The sequence below is a fragment of the Cryptomeria japonica genome, chromosome 10 (assembly GCF_030272615.1).
Source record: "Cryptomeria japonica chromosome 10, Sugi_1.0, whole genome shotgun sequence".
Taxonomy (NCBI): Eukaryota; Viridiplantae; Streptophyta; class Pinopsida; order Cupressales; family Cupressaceae; genus Cryptomeria; species Cryptomeria japonica.
The window spans coordinates 309,468,882-309,493,989 of NC_081414.1; the positions used below are offsets into that span (position 1 = coordinate 309,468,882).

General features: G+C 36.1%; 1 protein-coding gene across 1 annotated transcript in view; it reads right to left on the reverse strand.

Moving 5' to 3' along the window:
• LOC131078956 (uncharacterized) overlaps positions 1-25,108 on the reverse strand; it is a 129,540-nt gene that overhangs the window by 12,903 nt on the left and 91,529 nt on the right. The window contains exons 9-12 of the mRNA XM_058016809.2: positions 10,161-10,253; positions 8,620-8,684; positions 4,226-4,238; positions 3,943-4,023 (exon numbers count right to left, since the gene is read on the reverse strand). Of these exons, the coding sequence (XP_057872792.2) occupies positions 3,943-4,023; positions 4,226-4,238; positions 8,620-8,684; positions 10,161-10,253 (252 nt within the window). The remainder of the gene's footprint in view (positions 1-3,942; positions 4,024-4,225; positions 4,239-8,619; positions 8,685-10,160; positions 10,254-25,108) is intronic.

The following is a 25,108-nucleotide window of genomic DNA, read 5'->3' on the forward strand; positions in this document are numbered from 1 at the left end:
AAACTCATCAAACCTCTCATGAATGTCTTGTGTATTGCTTGAAGTTACAAACTCTTCCTTCACATCTTCCACCAAAAATGATGGGACAGCGTTGTAACCAACCAAAGAGGCACCAATTGGATCCACGTCTCTCAAAATCTGACATGGACTTGAAAACATCAAGTCATCTTCAACTGGTACACCAATGAATTGTGTGAAGGAAAGGTGGTCACATATCTTTTTAGGAAGAGAGCAATACTTATCATAGTTGTTCATAACTGTATCATTGAATGTCTTGGCAGGAGACCTTCTCCTTGTACTTGTTGAAGGAGTTGTACCCTTAGACTGTCTGGAACTCCTTGAAGGTGTTTGTTCAAATTCTTTCCTTGCTTGTTTATTTCTAAACAACTCTGTCATGATGTCCAATTTGATTTTCAACCAAACTAAACTCAAATCTGAATTAGAACTCTTGATCTTCACCCAACAGGCTGGCAAGATCAAAGCTCTGATACCACTGAAAGATCCCTGATGGATCTCTTTTACTAATCTGCTGTAATTTTTATTATTTTAAATTGATTTTTCCTGCTTATTAATATTTTCTTTCAGAAATAGACAGAAGTTGCAGAAGGGTTGGATTCTTTTTGTATTTTGATGATTTTTCAAAAAGTAAATAATGAAGTACAAGTACATGAACAAAGTACTGAAAATGAAGTTCATCGCAGATTTCTGAATATAGAATCAAATATTTGACCAGATGAAGATTTCCAATAATTTCAGGAATAATCCCAACCTAGATGCTGAAAGAATAACATAACCAGGAATGAAGCTGCGGCAAGATTCCAGCCCTCCAAGTGCTACACGTGAGAAGGAAAGTGGCTGCCAAGTACACCCAACTGGTTAGAAACCCCAAACCCCACGCTGAACTCTGTCAGAATCACTGAACCTCCAGAAAGAATGCCGTACAATCTCCAAGATGCTAATAGCTGCAAACAAATCCAAACCACTGTATTGGGGGCTACGTCCCAAACAGGCAAGGCATTGGGGTTGGTGTCCCAGATGCTAAAAAGCTCTTCCAGAGCCAAATCTCAAATCCAAGATGTAAAATGTGTAAAAGATAATAAGAATTAGGTCTCAACTTCCTTATAACACCTTCCCACTTAGCTCGAACCCTAAAAGTGACTCAATGGGGCGTTTAGGGTTAAAATGTTATATTTCTCATTTTAAGTTGCCAAGTGCATAGAAAATGACCTTTTTTTCAAATATAAAGAAATCCGTTCACTGAAAGGATCTGAGTCAAGAGAGAAATATTTAGAAAAGTCCAAGACCTTTCCAACAAGCTATTACACCAAGGGATACACATCCAGATGAGGCCAAAAACCCCTTATTACTCCAAAATGGCTATAAACATAGCCTTATTTAAATAATTAAATGCTAACTTAGGAAATATTTAAATATATTAAAAATATATCCCAAATAGTTGTAGAAGGCTCAAATGACTCCAAAAGCCTGAAACGGAACCTGCCACCTATCTGTGACTAAAGTCGGAAATCATGGATCAACTGGCAGTCTCATCCCTAAAATCTAGGGATGCTCCTAGAAACTAGGAAACACACCCAAAGCTCCTAAAACTGAAACCATCTAAAAGGTCATTAATAACTGGCAACTGTCACGACCTCCTAAAATTTAGGGATACCCCCTAAAATCTAGGAACTATTCCAAATTGGCTCCAAACTGCCTGTAAAGCCAAAATCCAATCACTATATGCACTGAATGAGTCCCCATCAACCTCTGCTAGCCTACGAGACTCCAATGATAGGCCAACTCCTCCGCCTCTGATGTCCACTCTAGAAAGGGGACATGACAAGGTTCAAGGTTGATGATGGCTGCATTGAAGACGAGAGAGTATGAGAATGGCTAAGGCTTAGAGGCACAATTTTCAACATGGTTAAACCATCACATATCTTCACCCGAGTAATAAAAAATTGGCATGTTTGCTTAAGTCTCTACCCATATAACAGAATTGGCAAAGTATAGCTAACAGGGTGCCCAACAATGAAAAGCAATCTTAAATAGAAAATGATAGCTAAGACAAGACCTGAGATTATATACAATTCTAAGGCCGTGAATATGTGGTAATGTCCGATTAAAATAATTCTGCCTTCATTCATTTGACAACAATAAATTAGCAAAACAGAAGGGACATTTATTATTTGAGAAGACTTCTTTATCATTGACAGTGGTTTTCATCATCACTTTATAGCAAAAATGTTTGATTCTAGATGTATGTTCTTATCAAAGGTGTTAGTTTTGGAAGAGTTTCATCTTCAGCAAGGTGTTGTTTCCAGTAAAAACTTGCAAAATCAGATTGTAAGATCTCAATTGTGCCTAAGGTTTCGGGGTTCCATTCATCATCCTCCAACCCTTGGTTAATCTGTCACATCAAAATGGTTAAATTCAGTTGTCTTTATGACTGTGTTTATGGGCACATGTAAGTCCTTGAACAGTGTTGCACCTAAGTGGATTTTTCAAGGAAAAATTCTTGGTTCAAGGTCTTGACCTAATAAAGACAGAAAACTAAGGTAGGCTGATGTGTTTTTCCCTAAATTAGAGCTGACGTGCTTAGCAAGTAAAACTATTTATGTATAAACAGCTGCAAACATTTTTCTCTTTCTCAGTTCGCAACAGATTCCCAGTTCAGCAGTGAATAGTAGGATGACAAACAAATGGCAAAATTTACAAAGAGAAGATCATTGGAACAATAGAGGGGCAAGGTTTTGGGCATAGTCCAGGGCATAAAATTAGAAAATTGAAGGGAAGAGATCTCATCATCAAATAGCAGAATACTAAGAGTAGGATTATTTCAAAGAACAGAAAGAGGTAAACTACAGCAGCAACAAAGAAGTGAAAAATAACTATGTCCCTGAAGGGGTGCCTATAAGTGACCTTTGCTCAGTTCAAACACTAAAGAAATGCACTTAGTATGGCTGTGCCACCAAGAAACTCTGCCAACACCTTAAGACACATAATATAAACACTTAAATAGAACTGAAAATCTAGAAGCATGCATCTGGCTTGCTTTTGCCATAGTTAAGTTGCTTAAGGAACACATCCAACTAGCATTTGCTTGACAAGACGTTGAAAGTGTACACCTATCATATATTATCCCAGTTCAAACACCTAGTGGTAGGTTTTGTAGCTGCTTATAGCAAGTTCCATAGTAGTTGTAACATGTTCTGTAGCTACATGTAGCAATTTGTTTTGCAGCAGTAAAGCTTCTGTCCGTAACATTCAATTCTGATGGCAAATGTTTGCCTATAGCATGTTTTAGCTTTGATATACTTAATAGAGAAATCCAAATTTATAGAATGTATTCTGGGCTGATTTGGATATACTAAAGGAACCTGGGACATGGCTGCAAGGTCAATCTGTTATTCATTTGATACACTATCCTTGTTTGTGTACCTAATTAGTTCGCTTCATTTTTTTTAAATAATACTCAACCATGATAAATATTACCCATGGCCAATCTTAATAAATATAGATGCAAATTCTTTTTGTACATCCTTCCATGATACATGATATCCATATTTTCTCCATATACTAAATTCACCCTATTGTTCTAACAAATAATAGTATCAAATGTATTACAGAAAAAGAAAATTAACAATTGCATATTTAAAAATGATTTGAATATTCATAGATACTCACAACCGATGTAAAGACATGTATCCATGAATACTGAAAAGAGGGTATACAATCATCAATAAATATTATTGTACAAGTTCTTGTTATTTCCAGAGTTTTTAACGAAAAAGAAATTCAGAGGTCAACCGCCAAAGTGAAACATGATTCTCAGTAAAGTATTTCACAAGCCTACAATGAACTATAGAATGAATCGAAATTTTGAAAGTAAACTTTGCAAGGGAAAAAAAATTTAAAAAGGCTCAGATATGCTTTAATTACCAGCATACTGGGGGCTTTTGATGGTCCATACAATTTTGCAAACATGCGCAGTACATTGAAGGTGTTATTTAAGACATCTTCCTGTCACTAGACAATTGCTAGTTTTAGTATATTTCCAATCCAAAATTATATCATCAAAATCAGAACTAGACAATATCAATTCAGATTTTAAAAGAATGAAATTTTTCATGGAGAAAAACAAGTCTTATCATCCATAAAAAGATGAGATAGCTCCCAATATTTCAGAAAATAACTTGGAGTCCAAATAGTACATATCACCAACCTCATAATCGTACCTGTGATATCAAATATCTGTAAGTTATTGATCAAATATAAATAAGTTATTGTTGAGTCTAATGAGACATTAATGATTACCATCTAATTTGAAGTTAAAAAATTGCAATTGTGGAGAACCAAGTAAAATAGTTTTCCTAATGATAAAAAACCAATTACAATAATACATAACAAATAGAATTTTCACCCTGCTTTAAGTGTAATGTCACTTTTCTCCCAAAGTAATTTACGTATTAACAGCAGATTTAATGGATTAAATATTAGAATTAAAATAACATACAAGATGTAATGCTATTAAAAGAGACATGAGTAACCAATGTAAAATACAACATGTGATAATTTAGTAAGAATTCCAAACTAAATAATTAACACAGTAAATTGACTAACGCATCCATATAATTTAATCAAATTAACATTAAAAACAAATATATAATATTCCCAATATATTTTAGCATCAATGGTTTTCCATATTTATTTGAATCACAGCACTTGGAAAGGCCACTCTTATGCCTAGGAAGATTTCAATAATATTGAGCCTCACTGTGGCACACTTAGAAGACTTGTGTAAAAACATAGTATGTGCCTACTCACACAAAAAGGTGTGCCTGCATCGCACCATGCCAACTCGCACAAAATCTTGGCCAAGACGAGGTTGGGTGTACTTTTGTAATGTCCCCTAATGGGACCCTCTTATATTCTGTCCTAGAATCACAATAGAAGGACATTCATGTCAAATAAAGCTTGGTCTGGAACCTACACTGTCATTAGGTTGTATTACATTATCAAGGGTATTGTCAACATTATATTATATTAAGATCATTATATTAACAACATTATACTATATCATATTACAATTATATTCTATTGATAGTATTATATAATATTATTTTTATTATTAACGACATCTTATTACATTTATCTTATTGCATTTTTAATAGTACCATATTATATTTATCTTATTAACCATATTTAATTATGATAACATTAACAATATTAATAAGTCCGTCTTTATTACTATTGTTAGTTGTGTTATTAATACTTATACTAAATTAATAATGCAGTGCCCTATATACTTATCACTGTCCCAATGACCATACTGTGTTGTTTCTAACAGTCCATTTGACTGCTGACTTTATCTTGTTGTATTCCCTTGCTCTACGTGTGAGTCTCTATTATTGACTATTTCCTAAGAGTTCTTTTGGATTCTTTTCTATCTAATATTATTATTTTTCCTGATCAAGACTCTCTCTCTCTCTCTCTCTCTCTCTCTCTCTCTCTCTCTCTCTCTCTATATATATATATATATATATTACCAAGTATATAAACATTAATTATCAATGGCTGGTAAAGGAGACAGATCTAACACATGTCAGATCTGGTCTGCCACTGTTTGCAGCCTATATTAATATTGTTATTAAACTCTGCATCAAAACATTATCGGGCTTCCATATTAAGCATGCATATTAAGCACATCCCCATGCATACCACCAAGAACAAAGATGTTACTGCCTGTAAATTAATAACAGTTCTGTTCTAATCTGATCAAATGGTCCCATCTTAACATAATCGCTGCTCTATCAATATGGCCCTCCCTTGTAAACCAAAATGACTGATCTTAAGTAACCGCTACCTCTCACATATTAAATATTGCATATTATAATCGTTGGTCTCCAACATACTAATTGCGACTCTTCATAATATGCTAATGGCGTTTCTTCATGATTAAGAAGTCTTACTAATAGTTGTCTTTAATAACCCACTGCATTTGTTATCTCCACCTTAGCCAATTTCCTTGATGGATATTTATTTAGTCTATTCTATTAGTCTTCCTTATTGATTAGGAAATCGGTAATATGTCTTTACTTGATCGATTCCAATATGCTTTGTTGACTTCTCGATATATGGATTACCTATTAATTCCTTATGATTGCAAGATATGTTGTTGATCGAGCCAATTAGTTAACCTTCCTCCCAGCACAACTATAATGATAATTTGCATTGACTATTGTGATTGCTCTTAATAAATCTTTGTCTAACAATTCTTAAATAATCTTTATATTTATCCGTTATGTATGTTAATTTTATTATTATTCTCATTATTATATATATAAATTATATATTTTTTTAATGTATATTTATTATTAAATATATAAATTTTGTTTATGTAAACTATGTTTATAATCTAATATATAATTTATTTTTATGCTATAATATTAATTTTGTTTTTATTTGAATATTTCAATATTAGTAATAATTTATTAATTAAATAATAATATTTAATAAATAAATTTCAAATAATCATTCGATGGTAATTACTATATTAATTAATATTAATAATTACTTCGTTTAGGATATATATATATATATAATGATCGAGGGGACATGACAACTTTGTACCCCGAGTTGGACACTTTTGTGTGCCCCTCCCTAATGCCCATAGCCCACCAAACTACCTTTTACCTTGAGTGTTCTTGATACCCTTTCCAAGTCTCACATATTTATATAAGCCTTAAGGGTTGATTTTCAAACCATCACACCCTTTCACAAAGGTTTCCTTTAATTATAATTTAATAAACATAATTATTCCTCCCTTTTAAAAGAATTCTCATATATTCTTCATTTTATATCTCCATTTTAACCAAAGGATCATATTATCCTTTATTTTTCTATCTCCATTTTAACATTAAGCATTGACAAATTATGTAACTCGGTCACTTCATAGTCATACAATATATATGCATTCTCACGACTCATGGCATGCAAGCCATTAGGAGCATATCTTAATTTTAGATCTTTTCAAGTTGAAATATTTACATAAACAATAATAAGAATTGAATATTTGGCATTCACATTAACCATACTTTTCCTCTTACAAGTGTTTACGACACACTATCAAAAGGGTAACTAGTAAACACATTCTATTGGAATCAGGAGCAACAATTGTGAAACTGAAAAATCAACATTAAAGAGAATCTAAACAACCTTTTCACAAGTAAAAGAAATTAAAACACATTAACAACTCAAATCAAGGAAAATGTTAGGAATCGCTCCAAAGAATGAATCATAACTATCAAACATATTCTCTAGAAGATTGGAAAGTTAAAGATAAAATATGACCCTTAGTATCTCCTAGGAGATAGAAGGAGGTGGTAAAGCTATATAATAAGTATTTTCCTCACATTAATACAATTAAAGATGGCTGTGTTAGCCTCTTAATTCTTCATCTATCTTTTTATAATGAATTTAACATGTGGTATCAAATGCAACTTACAAACATGTAGAATCTATGAAGAGTTAGAATGGAGAAGAATGCACACTTTTAAATTTTATCTAGTTGCACAATCAATTAGCTTTTTTAGTTGTTTCATAGAACTAGTTTTTCTTATTCTTGTTGCTATTACTTGAGCAATTTAGGAATTTGAAATGGAATTTTCTGAGAGGCAATGTGTCATGTCACCTTCTCAAGGTTGATGGCATTGATCACTTTTGGGGCCTCATTGTTGCACTATGTGGCAAATTTAGTGATACTTTATCAAGCCATCCTTAATTCAATTTACCAAATTGTTGGTGTCCTTGTGTTTAAGCTAGTTCAATCCTTGTGTTTTACTCACATCATTTCAATCTTTGTATTGTAAGTTACTCAAAGTTGGAGATTGTGGCTTTACATGTGAATCCTTAATTCAATTTGCCAAATTGTTGGTGTCCTTATGTTTAAGCCTATTCAATCCTTGTGTTTTACTCACATCTTTTCAATCTCTATTTTAGCTAGAATGAGTGAGTGTCTCATAGCTATTAATATAAAAGCAGCATCTTGACTTCAACAAAAGTACTATTTTCCCTAGCCTACCAACCAAAAATATGGGTTTTATTTTAAGTTTGCATTGCATGCTTAAAAACATACCTTCTATTTTGTTCATTGTGCTTAAAACACTCCAAAAAAACACATGTAAATAGCAAGTGCATACTGTTGAAAACGGGCTTTTAAGATAGCTTTTTTGTTTAGAGCTTCCCCTTCTAATTCAAAGAGCAGTTCTACAGCAATATGTTTTGTCTTGTGTTGCACTAAAAGATGAAAATTAAAATGTTAACAATCCTCTCTGAAGTTGGTGACATGCATACCCTTCTTTTCCATTCAATTTGTTTATTCCGTTTGCTATCACAGCTTGTTTTCCCTTCCTCCATTTCTACAAAAATGTTTAACAAACACATAAACTTGGCACATGGCTTTTTCTAAATTTTATAATTTTGGGTATCCTTTGTGGTTTGATATCTAAAAATTCAAGATCTTTAAATAGAGTTTAATTTTTCCTACAAATCTGTATAAAGCACTAAAAGAAGCAAAAGAACATAGTGCCATTCTAGGGAAACCCAAAATGAGCTTACAAGTCATCTGAAATCTCAACAAGGAGCTCTGACATGGACAAGAAGCTCCAATGGCATTCATCAATCTGCAGTTGTACAACATACAAACAAGAGGATCATTGTTTTGGATATTAAGCTCTAAAACATGAAAAAGCATTTAATATAAAATATACCAGGAATAGAAAACTCATAACCATGCATGTTATGATGTATAGCCATCTAATGCTGCAAGTGCATACCCATAAATTCTTCTTACCATATTATTATTACGAAAACTCAACCCCTAATTAGTGGTACGGCCATAGAGGCCCCCATACCCTACTGTTATTGTTCTGGTACTGGTATTGGTCCAGGAATGTTCCAGTTTATATTGTTTTCAATACTGGCCATCATAATAAAACAGAACTCAAAAAGCATTGCTGGTCAGGGTACAATAATGACAATAACGAAAATAAAAGCACAAATGAAAAACATGGCTAAACTGCTGCTACTCATGCTGCATAGATTTTAATGAACTAATTGGTGAGTTCTGTGTTCTCAATGAAGAATGAGAATGCAATATTTGTTCACACAGCTGTTTAATTTGACTAGAACAATTGAGGTTTTTCTTTTAATTGAATAGATAATATAATGCATATGTTTTATCATAAATCATGACTTATTCAATATTTTACTCTACCAACTATCAATAGCATTTTGTTAATTTTCTATTTATTTTATGCATATAACATTAATATTATAGTTTATTATGTTTATTGTCTATAATTTTTATGTTAGTTCTTTGGATATACCCAAGCCATATCCTACCCAAGGTCCAAATAAAATGGCAAACCCATATACCCATGCCGATAATTTAATATGCAACAAAAACCTGAGGAATTGTTGCACCTCAAAAAAATATCTAATTTTTTCTTACTTGCATCTATTGCCTTCTTTGTTCTACTGACCTGTTTATTAAGGATTAAAGACCTTGATTTTTGTTCGCTTGCACTACATTTAGTTTTATAAGTAATTATTTTACCTGTATTTTTTCTTGAACACAAAGTAATCTTCAACCATACTTTTGCTTTTACCACATTGTATCAAAATGAAATAGTCTTAAGAATAGAAAGCACCAAAAATTTATACTTCATTTAGGGTATCCTTCTTTACTAGTAATCCATTTCTTCAAAAAATTGAATGCGTATCTAATTCTTCAAATTAAAGAAATAAATATGAAGTGGTGGATAGAAAAGAAAAATAACACTGTTGAACCATTTTAAGTGCCAATAGTATGAAACTGTTGAGAAGCTTGACAATTGGACCCTGATTAAATGTATTCTAAGATCTCATACCTTGAAGTAAAAACTAATATAATGAAAGGAAAACTTAGTAAAGATAGTCTGTAAACTATATCAATGTTTTGCAGATGCCAGAATTCATCTTTGATTAATATTAATCCAAGCCTTGTATCAACTGACAGATTTTCAAAATGAGTTTCTCAATGCAATTTGAGCTGAAATGGCAATGCCATGAACGAAGGAATATATAAATCAACCTTAGCCTTATACAACTTAGGTTACCTGCTGATTCGTCAATGCATACAATAGAAGGTTCAAAACTCGATAATCAAAAGATTTGAATTGTAATGCTCTCATAACATCCTGAACGGAAACCTGAAAAAAAAAATTAATCCAAACTTCAAAATATTAAAGAATGTTTAGAATCCAACAAATTGGATATTTATTTGATTTGTGTTATGCGATAAGATTTAAATATTTTTGAAGGCTACTCTTAATGGATCATAGACAACTTAGAAACCCCTCTAACTAATTTGTGTGTGTTATGAAATAGAAAAATTTGGATTTTTCCAATATAGTGCCAGTATATCTAAGAAATAACAATTTGTGGGTCTACGATCAGATATAAGTGTTTAATGCTGTTTAAAGTGTTGGTAAACATGCGTAAGGAATAGTTTCCAATTAAGAATGAGGTCTTTGCACCATCAACTAGGTCATTTCCACACTTAGGTCATTTCCACACTTGTATTTTTGTTAAATTGTCAAATCTAGATATGGAGTTTGAATATTAAAAAAAAACAATCACAGAATGTGATATATATTGTTAAGCTTTGCTTCTGGTGCATTTAACAGTCTTCTTTATTACATTTACTATTGCTTTATGACTAGGAAAAATTTGTTCACAATACTGTTAGATTCTCTAATATGATCACAATCAAACGTAGGGTATGTACAATACAAGGGTTTCACATTAAACTATATTTAAATGCTACACATGAAAGAAACATTTAAAAAATAATAAATTCAATTATATTAATATATATCATTCTACACATAATAAAGAAAATAGTTACAACAAGATAGACCAATCTTAAATCACATGGGAAACTCCAACTCGCCTCTCCCCACTTTGTTTTGAAATGATGCAGACTAAGGTAACCTAGGTCCAGGTAAAGCAGGAGGCCTAATTCATTGTCCTCTATGATCTTGTATTTGAGCTTTTCTTCCTTCCACTGGAGCTGGATTCTCTCAACAGAGCCAAGGTTGCAGACATTCTAGAAGGTTTGCAATTAGCAAAATGTCAAGACATTAAAAAGATGATTGTTGAAGGTGACATTCAAGTGATCATTAAAGCAACAAACAATGGTGGGGATGTGATTGGCATTTAAATCATGTTCAAAGAGAAGCAAAGACTTTTCTGTCCAAATTTAAAGTTTGATTGGAAATTCTGCTTCCACAAAGGGATCAAGGAAGTAAAATTTTGTGCCAATCATGGTATCACAAAGTATTCAAGTGGGTTGAGATCCATCATTATAGGAGGATCAAGAAGTTATTCTTTTAAAGGAGGTGTTGGTGTAAATAAATATTCATTATGGATATTATTATACTTTATTTAAGTTAACTTAGGATAATGCATCTCTTCATAGTTTGGATTTGAGACACTTAGGGAAGTGTGCACATAGGGATATAGCTTGTAGGAGAAATTCCATCTTTTGTGGTCTTATTTTGCTGTTACACTCCACATTCGGTGGGTCATCCACTTCTTGTGGAATATTATATTATTTCTCCTACCTACCCCTACTATTTCCTACCTACCCTTGTTTCTCATTGAGTCACATGTCATGATTGTGTGCTCGTACATCCATATGGCCTTGCCTATATAAGCAGGCCCATATTCATTGTATTGGTTAATCCAGTTGATCATTTGCATATTGATGGGAATACAGTTTGTTCTTGTCATTCTTTTGTTTCTCTTTTATACTTTTCATTGTGCCCTTGATCTTGGCAAAATCTCACATGGTATCAGAGGCATTAGGGCTTCAATTGATTGGTTTTTGGAGACATCTTGGAAGGCTTCTATTTTCGGATCTGAGGGGCAGCGTTTTTTGGAGGCATCTTAGAGTGTTTTCGACCTCACCATTGCATCCGGGAGGCCGTTTCCATAAAAATCGAGTATAAACTCGACCTATTTTGGCGAAAATCGAATTTTGGGTGTTGGAGGATTTTTTGCCCAATTCGAGCAGTACGGTACGGAATTTTCGGATCTAAAAAAAAGAAAAAAATTTCTGAATTTTATTTTTCCAGTTTTGAAAAAGATTTTTTTGAAAAAAAATTAAATTTTTTTTGCGGGTCCGTACCTTCTACCCAGTCAGCAGTGCACAATCAACGCCCAGTTAGCATTTTTTTGAAAATTTTTAGACCTCTCTCCGTTGAGCAGTTTAGATTTTTGAGTCAACTTATGAGGCTCATAACTTGCTCAATTTTGCTCCTTTCTGGGTGCAATTTTTTTTTATTTGGGCTAACTTTTCGTGCTCTTCGCAGTGGTGTGGTTATTTTCTGATTTTGGTGCACAGGTTTTTCGGAATTTTTGGATTCTCTCAGCTGTACCTGTCCAATCCTCAATTTTGCAACTTCAAAGGCTTCATTTGAGCTCATTCGACCTCCTTTTCAGGCGCCGTTTTTTTTTTAAATGCATATTTTTTCGTCTACTTTCATAATCTATGATCGGATTTCAAAGATTTTGAGTGGAAATTGTACTTTCAGATATTGGTCTTCTTTGGCCAACTTGGTACTTGTAATTTGCTTGGATCTTAGTTTAGATCTCTTGCATTTATTAGTTTGAGTCTTCTTTGACCTTATTAAGGCAGTTGTAAAGTTGAAATCAGAAGTCCACTTTGCCATTTTGCAATTGTACATGCACTCAGTATAAAGTGCCAAATCATCATTTTTGGGGTGGGGGGGTGGGGGGGTTCTTTGATTGAGTGAATTTGGGGGGGTGTCTTGTGTGATTGTGCCTCTCTTTCTTTGTGCTCTTTCATTTTTGTTGCAATGAGTCCTCATAAATTTCCACCTTTAACTCCACATAATTATGCATCATGGAAAATTAAAGTATGGAGCAAATTAATGGAAAGAAGTCTCACGCATTACATAGATGGAACAATAGCAACACCACCTGATCCTAAGGCTGATCCTAATGCTCAATTAGAATGGCTCACTAAGAATTGCATGGCTCTTGGAACCTTGCGTAAGTATGTATCAAATGACCTCATTTTTCACATTGAGAAGTGTACTACAATCAAAGAGGCTTGGGATATGTTTCAGAAGTTGTATGGTCAAGTTGATGAAATCAAAGGTTACAAGATTGACAATGAGCTCACCAATTTGGATCCCAAGAGTTTTGATACAATCCAAGATTATGTCACCAAAGCAAATGAGCTAAGAGCAAAGCTTAAGGATTGTGGAATTGACAAAAAGGATGCTCAGTTGATATTCAACTTGTTGGACAAGCTTGCACCAGAATATGCAGCATTTGTGTCTAGCTTCCAAACTCATCGTTTGACAGTTGGGAGTTCCTACATTATGCCTTCATTTGATGCTTTCACAGAAATGTTGATATTGGAACAATCTAAGTTGTTGAACATGGGGCTTCTCAAGTCTTCAAAGTCCAAGGCTTTGGTGGCTAATCAAGGGAGTCAAGGGAGTCAAGGCAAAGATTCCAACAACAACAAGAAGCAATCTAAGTCAAAGCCACAGCAGGAAAAAGGGCAATCATCCTCTCCATCGCAAGGTGATTTTTCATCCTCTTTCAAAAAGGGGACTCCACCAAAGAAGGATAAACCAACTTGTGCATATTTCAAGAAGTATGGTCATGATGAGCATCAATGCCACACCAAGCAAGTTGATGAGTTGACAAATCTTCTTAAGAAAAACAACATCAACTTGCCATCCGCCTACACAAAGAAGGATTCATCTCCTTCCTCTTCCTCACAGTCTAAGGGAAAAGGGCAAGCATTTGTGGCTACAACAGGTTCTTCACAGCAGTGGATACTTGACTCGGGTGCCTCTTATCACATGGGTTCTACAAAGGAGTAGTTTTCTTCATTGGAGCCATCTAAGGTACCTCACATTTACATAGGTGATGATACACAAGTAGAGGTTGAAGGGAAAGGTTCAGTTGACATGGATGATGGAACATTTGAGAATGTTCTTTATGTTCCTAACTTGTCCACCAACCTTCTCTCTATCTACCAAATCACTCACTATGGGAATGGGAAAAAGGTTGAGTTTACACCTGATTCAGTTGTGGTAAACGAACTTAATGATGATGCCTTGGTAGCAGTGGGACAAGTCAATGACAACTCAAGGCTTTATTCATTCTCCCACTTTGTGCCAAGTTCTCCTTCTAGGGCCTTGCTTACTCATTCAAATTCAGAAAGTAAGCTATGGCATGAGCGGTTTGGTCACCTCAACTACCGCTATCTTCAGCAGCTCAGCACTAAAGACACGGTCACAGGTCTACCTCGAATCAGTTTTTCAGAGGGTGTATGCTCAGGTTGTTCCATGGGCAAGCATCCCGAGGAGAAGTTTGATAAGGGGAAAGATTGGAGAGCTTTGGAAGTTCTTCAACTTGTTCACAGTGATGTAGCAGGTCCATTTCCAGCACCTTCATTTAGCAAGGCCCGCTATGTCCTCACCTTCATTGATGACTACTCCCGCTTCACTTGGGTCTACTTTCTCATTCATAAGAGTGAAGTATTTGACAGATTTTAGGACTTCAAGACTCGTGTGGAGAAGCAATCCGAGAAAGTGGTCAAGATTCTTCGTACAGATAATGGAAGGGAATATGTGAACAAAAGACTTGAGGATTTTTGTACATTTGGGGGGATTGATCTTCAGCATTCTTGTTGGAGATTGTAATCTTGTCTAAAAGCCATCTGATGTATTTTGAGCAAAGTGCCCTACGTGGGTCAACCTCCTTTTGATATGCGTCACGTGGGCCTCCTTTGATATGTAAATTAATGTGTATCTATACACTTCCTAAACCATTGTTTTAGTCAAGTTTTATAAAAAATTATAGCCTTTCAGGCACCATCATATGTTTTTGTCTTCTTTTCACATTGTTCTTTTCTTGTTAAAGCTTAGTCTTTTTGTTCATAAGGGTGTATACTTGCTGATTTCTGCATGATATCAAAGCAACCAAGATTTTCTTTCAAGCTATCTAAAGGATGTTTGCCATGAAAACTAATTTTCAAAAATCACTAGTCTCTCACAAACCATCGTGAATTTTCTCATGATTTTGTATATGATGCAAGAGAGCCCAGGCATATGCCTAGGCAAGCAGCCAATAACAAACCAAAAACAATCGAAGCACTATTTCAATGATACGGATTCTACAAATTTCACAAATGCTCAATTCTTACCAAATTTCAAATTATTTATTAACTATATTGAATCCAAATCTACATCTTAAAACTCTCATGCTTTGTAGTTGGCATAAAATGCGTATTGTTATATTTGATAATATTTGTTATCTGGCAATGTATTTATTATTTGTAGCAAGTGGGTTGTCACTCAGGTAGTTATGTTTCCGTTGGTTGATAGTTGGGTTCCTCTCAGCAACCGTCGGGTCCTTTAAATATGCAATGTTACCCTGAGTTTCCGGGACGGCAAATTTTTTTGCCAAATTTGGGGACGGCAGGGAACGGCAAAGGGGACGGCTATTAAAATATAGGAAATATTTAAAATATATAGGAAAATTTCAAAATTCTAAATGTTCATATGAAAACATGGATAAAGCATGCATACATACATTATATTCATATGAAAACAATAAAACATGGAAATGGCATGTGTATGATACTATGAAAAGTTGAAGACATTTTAGAATGTAAATTCTGAACATACAACATTGTTAATACTCAATAGACAATATGCAATTATGCATTCATAAATCAGAATTTCAATTCATTCACATTGTCAATATGCATATCATAATAGATATTAAAGAAATAACATACAAAATGTCAAAACAAAGAGGTTAAATTTTCCCTACTTCTATCGACGCAGTTTCCCCCCATATTTTTCAACGGGGGTTTGGGGGCAGCGCCCCCAAGGTGGGGTCAAGGGGCATCGCCCCTTGCGGGGTCAAGGGGCAGCCGAGTTTGGCGATTTTTGGGCGATTTTCTAATCTCTGTGTCAAAATGCCCAAAGGCTACACTGCTGCCATATAGTTTCATTGTCAAAATTATGAATTAAATTAATGTTATCTTTTAATTTTTTTATTTTTACTAACAATTTGAATTAATAAGGGGCCTATATTAGAAAAAATTTTAAAAAATTTGAAAATACAACTTTTTTTAGTTTTTTAATATTTTTTAATGGCCTTAGATAAGGGGGACGTCTAGCCATCCCTGGGACGGATTGGGGACGTCCCAGCCGTCCCCAGCCGTCCCCGGGACGTACGGACGTCCCCCAAGGCTAGGGCAGGCGTCCCCCCGTTTCAGGGACGTCCCCTAAAAATATAGGGCAATTTGGGGATGGGGGGAAACGTCCCCTGGCCGTCCCCAAGTCCCCGAGACGGGGACGGGGGTTTTCAGGTCGGGGACGCGTCCCCGGGTAACTCTGTAAATATGTTGTGTACCGCCAAGAAAGGGTATGATATTGTCAAATCAATTGTAATCCTTGGTCGACCATCTCTAGTCTTCTTCTTTGTAATAATTTTATGTGCAAATAAAGAAATATTTTACTGTTGGGTCTGGTATGCATTGTCATGTATATTATTATTTCCTATACTTAACTTATCAGATAAAGCAGTAAACATTTGGCACCCTTGGCTTAAAAGAAATCAGGTTAGCCCTGAGTGATTCATGCCCTTAGACCCCAATAAAGGTGAGAAGAGGGCATAGGGTGGTCAAGACCAAGTGATCTTTAAGGATTGTAGAACAAAGAGAACGAAGAAGAAGATTATGAGAAAAATTCGAAGAAAACCGAATTGAATGATTAGACCATACGTCCATAGTCAACGTTGAATGAGTACAAAGAGGGAAAACTTGAACTCATGGACATGTTCCATTGTCTATCCATCTCAGGGGAATTGAGATTTGGAGAATCTGAACCGCTAACCCTCGGCCAGAGGGAGCATACGAACAAGCTAGAGCTTGAAAGTACTCAAAGTGTTGGGGATGTTGGAGGTGGACGTGTAGAGGACACGTGCATGGCCGAGAGTGCAAGGAAAGCACCAAAACGTAGCGGTCGGAACAATCCAACTAGGTCTGACATAAAAGAGAGTAAGCAGGCGAAAAACCAACTTGCATCCTATTGGAAACTTGTCCCTCACCGAGGAACCAAGAATAAGGGGGCCTAAGCTGAAGACTTTGGGGAGGAAAAAGTATAGAAACGAAGGTGACCAAAATGTAGAAAACACAAAAGGTGGACGCGTAAAGAGCTCTCGTGTGGACGAGAGTGCAAGAGAGGCATAGGAACACAACAAGAGTGAGACGGTCCAATCTGGTCAAATACACACGGTACCTTTAGAGTGAAAACAATGATGAACACCCCAGAGAAGTGGAAACTCCCTAAATTTATAGGGGATGGATTGGAGGATCCCGTACACCATTGCAAGACCCACATGACAATATGAGAAGTGAATGATGAAGACAACCAGGATTACTAGTTGAAGGCAATCTCTGCCACCCTAAAACGAATTCCATCGACTGGTATACAAACCTAGCGGCTCAATACAAATCATCATGGAACGAACTGAAGAAGGCATTTCAAGAAGAGTTTAAACTGCTAAGAGACGACAATGAAATTGTTGCAGAAATTTACAACACTAGGCAAGAGAAGAACGAGAACGTGCGAGCATACAATCATACGCTCAAAAAATTGCTAAACATGATGGAGAACCAGCCAGCCGAAGGGTTGAGGAAGAGGTGGTTCACTGAGGGATTGATCCCCTCGCCACGTAAGAAGATGAAAGTATTGCCTCCGTCCTCCTACGCCGATGCTTACAATTGGGCGATGGACATTGAGAGTGAAAACAAAACATCCTCCCAAGGGAAGAGGAAAACTGACAATGACGAGAGCAGCGAAGGTAGCAGTGATGAAGAATCCAAAACGATTCAGGCCCTTCGACGGGATATGTTAAGAATGATGAAAGAACTGAAGGCCGAGAAAAGAATCAATAAAGAAAGTAATGAACTATGGTTTACTAAGTGCAAAATTGAGGGGCACATGAAAGGTAATTGTCTTAAAAAGATGTTTTGTGAGATTTGCCAATTGATGGGCCATTCAATAAAGGAGTGTCCATATAATTTAAAGACTAGAAGTACGCAAGTACTCTTTACACAGGGAGAGTCTAGCCCATCTAAACCACAGAATGTATTGCCTAGTGGCAATGGAAATCAATGAGGGCCAAATCCTAATAGAGTATGACTCCAAAGGACATCCTATCATACAGTGCCGACAATGTAGTGAATGGGGACACTTTGCGAGAGACTGCCATAATAAGAAAGACAACATACAATTATTGTGCAAATAGTGTGGACCGGGCAATCATGAAGACACCAACTGCCCAAAGCAAAAAGGGTATTAATATGCTGGACGTAGCAGAACAAAACGAGGCAATTCTGGCAATCATGAGAGCACAAATGAAGAAGGCAGTGTACTCAAACCCATGTATGGAGAAGGAACAACTCCGAGCAGCCAAAGCAGGAGTAGAACAAGTGTTAGCGAAGGAACAAATAACCTCCAATAGAACTGCAAGTACGTCACTGCAATCGAAGTCAAAGAAGTACATAGTTCGGCAGATGCTACAGACAACCATACCCATCAAGGTGACAAACCACCTTCAAACTATGCCACAACTGAGAGTGGCAATTACCAACATGGTCAATGATGACACAGTCATCCAAAAACAATGTAAGCGACAATGGAAGGAATTGAGGGGGAAACTACCATGTGAAGGGAATGAGGCCAGTGATCCAATGTTGTTGACGGTGAGCATTGGGAGGAAGCCGGTTGTCATCGAGATGGAAATAATGGGCCAAAAATTGACAAACACCATCGTCAACAAGGGCTCGGGAGTTAATGTGTTGGTAGAGGACACTTGGAAATGTCTGGGAAAGTCGACACTCTGGTCGCCAACCTTCCACTTAGTAGATGTCGACCAACATGGCATCAAGTCGTTGGGCACATTGATGACACAAAATGTAAAGATTGGGATGCAGCAATTTTTCTTGGACTTCGTAGTCATCCCGTTGCAAAAGGCGTACAACGCACTCCTTGGGAGGGGATGGTTGATTATTGCCAAGGCGAATCATAATTGGAAGCAGAACACACTCTTGATCAAGAGTGACAAGAGGAAGTACGTCATTGACCCGAGGAACCAAGTCGTGAGTAAAGAACTGGCACCCTCTGACTCAAAGTTTGAGGGTGGAGAGTTAGGTATGGATGAAGGGAGGAAAGGCATGGAACCCAACAATGAAGGGGTGCTTGAGTTGGAAGATTGTTCAGAAGATGACACGAGTTCCTTGAATGGACTATTCCATTGGCTGATGGAGGACTACGAGATATTTTCACCCATGTGTAATTTTCTTGAAGATACAGCTCTTGGTGAAGAGCAACCAAGGAAAGCACATAAAGTTATGAACGATACAATTGGTAGTACGAAGAGCAGAATATGTATTGTGGAGCATATAAATAATTGCCAAGGGAAATCAAATTCATTAGAAACTCGAAGGAAAAGGAAGAGGGATGAAAAAAAGACAGCAAAAAATAATGGAGTGGGGAAAATTATCAAATTTAAAGGGGAGCTGGCGAGTGAGAAAGATAATGGACATTGTGTATATATATTATAGGTTCTTCCTCGTACGCCAATATCTTTGTCAAGGAAGCCTACTATTCTTTTCATACGACCTCCATTCTCTACCGTATGGCTTAAAGAGTGTTGTCTCGTAAGGGCTCCACAATTGCAAAGATGGCTTTCATTGCATATTGTAAGGCTTTTTGTACAATTCATGCCGCGTAGGGAGTACTTTCCAAACCATACGATAGCTTCTAAAGACCATACGCCTTCAGTGCATCACCGTACGACACCCCAAGTGTGGAAGTATCATTTCACATTTTGCACCATACGGTGACATGATCTTGCTCACATGCGGTCTCCATTTCATACCATATGACAGTCCTTTGTGTTTTCTATATGGCATGTTAATTTGCCTATCGTAGGACAGTCCTTTTCGCTTCTCGTACGACGCCTTCATGCTCCTTCTGTTTGGCCCATAAGTACTGTAGGAACATTGCTGGACAAATTCTCATGTACACCATGGTAGTGTTTAGTTTGGGTTATGAAAGCACCATCAAGTACAACATCTTTTTCCCTACCCCATATGAGAATTTCGCCAACCCATACGACTCCTTGGCAATTTCAACGCATGGCTATTTTTGCTCCACTCTGTACGACAAGGAATCCTTGGTACCATATGAAGTCCACACCACGTACAACAAAGAAAGTTGGCCATTGAGACTGAACGACATCAAAGTCCTCCAGAACACGTGTGGCTTTGGAATACCGTACCACTTCCTTGGTCAAATATTACTGTACGACATCATAGATTGCATCGAGTACAATATTCTCACACAGTACGACCATCATCCGTACAGGTAGTTGTTGTTTCATTGGTTCGAACAAGGTTTGTTGGATTGGTATGGGAAGCACTTTGGTTACGACAACTGAGCAATTTCCCCGTAATCATACAACAGCCAATATCTTTGTAATGTTCCCAGTTGGGGATTGGGTTATTTGGTGTCCAAGTCCTGCAAACAAACGTTAGTGTACAAACAATATGGAAGGTAATTAAACATATATATTTATTTGTGTAATTATACTAGAAAGAATGTGATACATTATTCTACCTATTCAACAAATAATGTTAAACTAATTTATTGTTATCTATAAAAAGGATACAATACTTAGTTGGACCTTACCTGGATTGACCCAACCCTCTATTGAGAAACACTTCTCAGTTAGGAGCAATCCAAGATGTCGTCCTCCTAAGGTCTCTATTTTGGGATCTCTATTAATGAGTGAAATCATTAATGCTCTCAAGCTTAGCAGAGATCCCACCCCTGCTCAAGCCCCTCTAGCTCTAACATATGCATATGGTTTAATCTCTACGATATATATCGTCTCTAAGAGATTCTCTATGAATCTCTCTTTGGATTCCTCTGGGAATCTTGGCATTCAACCCTGCTCTGAAATGCCTCAATGATTCCTAGCTCTGTAAATTTCCTCTGAAGTAATCTCTATTTCCTCTGTTTTAATTCTGAGTGTATCTCTACAGTCTTATGGTAATTTTTTTTTATTTTTTTTAATTTAACATTACTATTATATTACTATTATAATGTAATCCTGAAAGTATCCCTGTTTCTAGAAATGTTATTATAATTCTGGGTGCATCTCTATGTTGCTAATTCTGAATATATCCCTACAACGTTGATTCTAAATGCATCTCTGTTATTTTAGAATGCATCTCTGTTTTTGATAGGCTATTTTATTTAGGTCTATCTTGCTATGATTCGAATTTATACGATATTATTTATGAGATATTTGCTATAGCTTAGGGTGAACCACTTACAGATTACTTGCTGGAGGTGTATCCTGGATATGTTGGGAATGCTTCCCTCTTCCCACGATTTGCTTCCAACCTGCTATTATACTTCCTATCCTTTTTCCTTCCTCAATGCAACCTCATGGTCCTTATGTATTCTGCTTGGTTCCCGTCAAGGGGCGTGACTCCTATGCGTGACTCCCGTGCGTGACTCCTGTGCGTGACTATTGTATTTTTGTTTGCCTATGTTTAATCTTTTCGTGACTTAAGGTTTCATTTCTTTATTTTAATTCATTACCCGCTCCAATGCTCCTTAACATTATTTTATCCTTAATGATTTATGGGTTACTTTCTTATTTATTTGTTTCATCATTATTAATTTATATTTACTAAGATTTATTCTTTATTAATTATTATTTGTCCCTCATGTTAGTTGTAGCATTTAATTAAAAGGTGATATATATATAAAGAAATGAATAATAATTAAATAATAATTAATTATTATTTGCCCCTTATGTTATTTGTAGAATTTGATTAAAAGGTGATTATATATATTATATAAAAATGAATAATAATTAAATAATAATTAATAATTATTTATTTATTAATAATTAAAAATTGTTGTGTATTTGACAAGAATAAGGTATCAGGATATCATATTTACATTGATCGAGGGTCATTGCAATCTTACCTTGTGAGACACTCCTAGCAACCTTGACAATGTTTAGTATGACATCATCTCTTTAGGCAACTCTTGGTCATACGACAGATTTGGCACAATTTTTATGTATAGCTTTAATCTCATTATTGGCATAGTATGACACAACTTATCATACGAATTCTAGGGTAGTTCGCACAACTAGATTATTTCTTTCATGTGAAATCGCTATTTTTTGGCTTCATCAACATTGCTTCCAACTAGATCATTTCTTTCATGTGGAATCGCTATTTTTTGGATTCATCAACATTGCTTCCAACTAGATCATTTCTTTCATTGGTAGTAGTTGTTTCTTTCTCGTAGGACGCCTTCATGCTCCTTCTGTTTGGCTCATAAGTACTGTAGGAACATTGCTGGACAAGTTCTCATGTACGCCATGGTAGTGTTTAGTTCGGGTTACGAAAGCACCATCAAGTACAACATCTTTTTCCCTACCCCATACGAGAATTTTGCCAACCCATACGACTCCTTGCAACTTCAACGAATGGCTATTTTTGCTCCATTCCGTACAACAAGGAATCCTTGGTACCATACAAAGTCCACACCATGTACGACAAAGAAAGTTGGCCATTGAGACCGTACGACATCAAAGTCCTCCACAACATGTGTGGCTCTGGAATACTGTACGACTTCCTTGGTCAAATATTACCGTACGACATCATAGATTGCATCGATTACAATATTCTCACACAGTACGACCATCATCCGTACGGGTAGTAGCTGTCTCATTGGTTCAAACAAGGTTTGTTGGATTGGTATGGGAAGCACTCTGGTTACGACAACTGAGCAATTTCCCCGTAGTCATACAACAGGCAATATCTTACCATGTGAGACACTCCTAGCAACCTCGACAATGTTTAGTATGACATCATCTCTTTAGGCAACTCTTGGTCATACGACAAATTTGGCACAATTTTTATGTACAACTTTAATCTCATTATTGGCACAGTACGACACAACTTATCATACGAATTCTAGGGCAATCGGCACAACTAGATCATTTCTTTCATGTGGAATCGCTACTTTTTGGCTTCATCAACATTGCTTCCAACGTCTCAAAAAATCAGAAAATTGATGTGCGTCGTGGAGTTTCGTGTGGTTCTGAAGGTCTTAATCCATTGCCCTCAACCCCACAAGGGGCATTGCCCCTTGACCCCACTAGGGGCACTGCCCCCAGACCCTCGTTGAGGGCATTGCCCCCAACCCCCATTTGATTTGGTAGGTACACTACAAGTTGGGGTCGTCCAATTCAAGTCATTGTCTATCATTAGTCTTTCTGAATATTACTTGATGTTTACTTGTCATCTGGAAGACAACTTTTTTATTTTCGAGGGGATGATGTAGTTGGCATAAAATGCGTATTGTTATATTTGATAATATTTGTTATCTGGCAATATATTTATTATTTGTAGTAGGTGAATTGTCACTCGAGTAGTTATGTGTCCATTGGCGGTTGTGTTCCTCTCGACAACTGTCAAGTCCTTTAAATATGTTGTGATGTACAAATTTAAGCGGGTATGGTATTGTCAGATCAATTGTAATCCTTGGCCGACCATCTCTAGTCTTCTCTATAATAATTTTATGTGCGAAAAAAGATATTTTACTGTCATGTCCGGTATGAATTTTCATGTATATAATTATTTCCTGTATTTAATTTATTAGATATAGCAGTAAATGTGCTTTGTCATTTTCTCCGAAGTCTATGTTTTGTCTCACCCTCTTGTACATCCGTCTATTGTAATAAATCAAAATCTTCATTTACGCCACTAACACACTCTAATTGGCAAATTACGATTTCTCTGGTTGTTATCTTATATTCCAACTGCCTCTACTCAATCCAACGCATTCTAGTTCACCTACATTCTTTACTTCTAAGCACATCCATTTCTTCATTCATTTCCCACTCATTCATTTCATTCCTCCCCTTATTTTTCTCTAGTGTATGCCTTCCTTTGCGCAAACACTTCTTATTTTTGCAACTTTTTTTAAAAACTCTTTGCTTTTCTACGCACCTCTTGCTCATGCATCCTCCTTTTTACTTTCAATCTTTCATTGTTCTAAAATGAAGAAAAAAAACAATGCCTCGTCTCTAACTATTCACATACAAAGGAATGTTGTCTTGTCTTCTATCGTCGTGTTTTCTCTCTGTTCTTTCTCAACTCATTTCCACCGATTCCTTCACTTAGCAGTTCTACTCTCTCTTTATTGAGCACTCTATTCTTGAGTTTTAATATGCAACCCAAACTTTCTTTTCTTTGCATGTGTGTTAAGGCTCAAATCATGTGATTGATTTCTTTTTATCCTGATATACCTCTTCTCCATCTACTACTACCTTGCCTTAATTCTCAACTTCTTCTACATAGTCACTGGAACCTGCAACTTTTTATTTTTGTTTTTTTTTCTCCACTTAAAATACAAACAAAGAAATTCTCCTTCGTCTTCTCACCTCCACACTATCTCATAGAATTCTCTTGTTTGCAAATGCACCACTATCTCTCTTTTGCGCACCCATACCCACGTTACTAATTTCTCCTCTATGTTTAGTGCTTCAATTATTCTTCATTTTCCAGTGCTACCAAAGGTATTGTACTCAGACCACTCAGACCAAGGCCTCAGCTCCCTATGCAAATCGTGCCTCTAGCTTCTATGCACCCCTTGGTCTTCGTGTCAATACTAACTGCTCTCCAATGTTCTACGTTGTCTCATACACTTCATCTCCTCATTTTCACACTGCTCATTTCTCATTTCTTTGTTCTTTCTCTTTATAAAACTTTTAATTGCCCTATGCAAACTATGGAGAGTCAAGAGCTTGTCTGTTCCTTTCAAAGTGATGCAAGATCAATTGGTGTTGCCCTTAGAATGCTCCTACATCAAACGCCCTTAGTAAAAAGTCTGTGAGCATA